This window comes from Carex rostrata, chromosome 31, assembly GCF_964058835.1.
Source record: "Carex rostrata chromosome 31, lpCarRost1.2, whole genome shotgun sequence".
In the NCBI taxonomy this organism is placed as follows: Eukaryota; Viridiplantae; Streptophyta; class Magnoliopsida; order Poales; family Cyperaceae; genus Carex; species Carex rostrata.
The window spans coordinates 4,699,369-4,703,062 of NC_135948.1; the positions used below are offsets into that span (position 1 = coordinate 4,699,369).

The following is a 3,694-nucleotide window of genomic DNA, read 5'->3' on the forward strand; positions in this document are numbered from 1 at the left end:
TTCCGGTTGATAGGTAACCGAACCAAGCCAGTCCGGTTCACATCTAACCGAACCTATCTCTATCTTTCCGCTAAACAGATAATCGGGTTCTTTGTATTGGTCCGGTTAACGGTTAACGGTTAACCGGAAATTTGGTCCGGTTAACGGTTAACCGGTTTGGGTAGATTTCAAATTTGACAGACGGTTCGGTTAATTTTTGAAATTTAATTTAAATTTTGGATATAAATAAAAAAATCGGCTATATACTCATTAAAAGAAAGAACAAAAAATGGTAGATCATTTTATTTTTATTTTTATAAAGAACAATATATTACCGAAAGAAACTCAATTGAAGCAAACAAAATGCACGAAGCAACCCAACTATCTTCTTTAACATGATCGTTTATAATCTACCATATTATCTCGCTAATTAATATATCTCGCCATAATTTCAATATTACCAAAAGAATTAAACTGAATTAACATTGTAAAACTGGAGAAGTCTATCAGCCTCTCTTATCCCGCTGTAATACGCCCCATGGGTAGTTGAGTAATGCGTCCTGTGCGTCGCCTCTCCAGCAAATAATATCTGTAAACGTGGCACCTCGGCCTTTCCACGTGGCAGAGGTTCGGCCATCAGATCTAGATCATCACCGCTAGAAGCAGTCGATACATAGCTGTACGAACCAAGGAATAACGGGTCCGTTGCCCATCTGCTTCGCTTCACGCTTGTGATCCGACAGCACTGTTTTCGCGCAGCTGTCTCTGTTCCGGTAGTAGGCAAGAATGCATCCAACGTGGCCTGGACCCCACGGATTATTTCCTCGTCGTCTAGCGACTCGAGATGCGTTGCCTCCTTACCCACGAACCACGCGAGGATCACGCGCGACCCGCTGTATATTGGACAGATAGACCCGGTCTTCCTGATCCACCAGGGGATCTTCGACGCGTGTCCCCGGAATCCGTTATCCTTTGAGTCCTGATTAAACGCCATTCTTAGAAACGGAAACGCCTCTCGACTCATCTCCGTTTCTGTCTCCATTTCCATGAAGAGCTTGTTGACGACTCCCCATCCCAGCCGTCCGATCGCTTCCCGCTTAAAATCTGGCAAGGCGGGATCGAAATGGATTCCGATTCCATTTCCCTTTCGAAAATCCTTGTCAATTTCAGCTTTCAAAACACCAAGAGATACTGTAACTATAACATGATCCGCATGTACAACCGTATTGTCGCTGAACTGGAGGCGCACCGGCGACGATCCGTCCGGCGGAGTGCCATCGCCTGAACACCACTCAACCCGACAGAGCCTTTGCCCCAGGCGAATCGTACCGGGCGGCAATCCCGAGGCGAGATGCTCCACGATTCGAGAGTATCCCTTGGCAATGGTGATATGTTCTCCCGGGAAATCTATGTACTCGCTCTCGGCTGAGAGATTCAGATCGGAGAGGTCGTCAGCTGACGTGCACTCGCGCTCTATGCACTCTTCCATGGCAAAGAGGGATTCTTGTAGGGCGTCTAGACTGGACGTGTTATCTCTACAGCCAGTGTCGGCACTTGCGGCACGAGTGGCTTGGTACTGTTGAAAACCTTGCCTGAGGTATGCTCCGACGCTAGGATCTCCGTCCGGTGACGTGGCATGTCCTGTACGGGCGTTATCCATGAGGCTATGATACAGAGAGGAGATCGGTCCGGCTATATGGTCCTGGTCCACCGTGAAACCGCCTTCAGCGACTGTCAACGGGTCGGAAGGGAACCCATCCATCCGCTCCCAGTTACACGAGGACTCTTCTAGGAGATTTTGTTCGGTAGCCAGAGCATACACAGGGCTTCCACCAATACCGTGGATCCACGTAGCACCCATCTCAATTCTGTCTCCAGCAAAATATGAGGTCAGTATTCGTCCACCGATGCGGTGGCCAGCCTCGAAAACCGTCAGATCAAATAGGTCGTGCGATGTGGTGTGTAGCCGGTTCGCAGCAGTAAGCCCTGCCATGCCTGCTCCTATAATTGCGATTTTAACCTTCTTTGCTACCATTTTTTGCTATTGTGGGTAATATATACAAATTGAATATAGATCGAATTCTTGAAGTGAAATCGAAAATAGGAAGATAGTTACAGATAGTAGATATTACTGGAAGACGAAGTCGTTATACAGTGAGAGGTCAGTGACCCAGAAGGGAATAAGACAGCTCTCCTTTTTACAATTTTACTTCCGTCCTAAAAAAAATAGAGGTTGATATCTATGATGCATTGATATATCTATTGTTTTTCTTTTAATGATTAAATGATATATATTTTTTTTTAATTTAAAACCCATATCTTTGTTGAGGTGCGTAAGAAAACTAGAAAATTGTCCGACTGCGAGCCCCGCCTGTCAGATGTGCATGAGGATTTTCTTACGATAAGATAAGATAGTTCTTCCGGGGATTAAAGAAACAAATATCGAGCGGAGAACGCGAGAGAACTCCAAAACTGGTTAAATTATCTCGTTTTCTTTTGATAGATCAATGGTCACATGATTCTCATGATTTACAGAACACTAAAAATGTCCAAAAAAAAAATGGATTGGATCAGTGACTCAGTTCAACTTTTTAATTATAAAAAATTAATTGAATACGTTTAGAAATAGATTCAAATATAAATACTTAAAACAGTGTTCTAAATAGCTAGCTAAAAAAATAGATTCAAATATAAATACTTAAAACAGTGTTCTAAATAAATAGCTATAGCTACGTTATAGTTTTTTCGGACCCTAAAAGCTATAACGTTATGAGTGATATATAACTAGTTACTTAGTGCAATTGCTTATTTTTTTTAGCCGTCACACTATAATTGCTATTTAAACCATTGCTTAAAAATGAACTCTCCTGATTCCAAATACTCTTGACCAAATTATCACAGAAACTTCATAGAGACTTAAAAAGTCTGGGAAAACTTGGCAGCCAATGCCATGCTTTAAATAAAAAGACTAAAGTCTGGGACGGTGGGACGGTGGGACGGTGGGACCCACACTGGGTTTTTGTCAAAATAACACATGTTAATTACCGTAGAAGTAAGCATATTACTCTACTGACATGACAATTGGATAATTGTACTACAAAAATTAGGTAATTGTAATAATTCTATAAATTATATAAAAAGATGGTCTTGTTTTGTTGGTGCATTGAGATTTACTATTACTGCTGGCTGATTGACAGTTTGGCATTACGTTCAAAATTTAATACATGATGACGAGGATTGCAGACCTTGACAAATCTACAAGAGAAAATAGATCAGCAAAACTGGGAGTGATATACATGCTTATTAAGGTTGGTGAGCATAACTTTTTAAGTCTATCGTATTGTTTTTAAATGATGAATTCAAATCGTTAAAATCAATTTAATTTCTGAGTGATGTATGTATTTAAAATTTTTTGAAAGTTTTGAATTTATTTAGTGCAAAGTCAAGCGGTAAAAAAATAAACTTTTTGTAAGTTATTTTATAAGTTGTTTTATCTATTCATTATTTTATTTTATTTTACCGCTTGATTTTATACTAAATAAAGAGTAAGACTTGGGTGCTATGGATAGCATAAGATCATCTGTGTTACAGTCTCAAAACATATCGGACAAAATTCAAACCTCGATTTAAGTATCTCAATAAATTGATTATATAATAACTTGTAGAATATTAATTTTTATTTTATTTAATTATTTTTTACTATTTTTTATGATTT

At 39.9% G+C, this 3,694-nt stretch overlaps 1 protein-coding gene across 1 annotated transcript; it reads right to left on the minus strand.

The window, feature by feature from the left end:
• Positions 1-328: 328 nt before the first annotated feature.
• PAO5 (polyamine oxidase 5) lies at positions 329-2,077 on the minus strand. Its single transcript, XM_078296307.1, has one exon. It carries the CDS (start codon positions 2,012-2,014, stop codon positions 449-451), a length of 1,566 nt encoding a protein of 521 aa, XP_078152433.1. The 5' UTR covers positions 2,015-2,077; the 3' UTR covers positions 329-448.
• Positions 2,078-3,694: the final 1,617 nt, after the last annotated feature.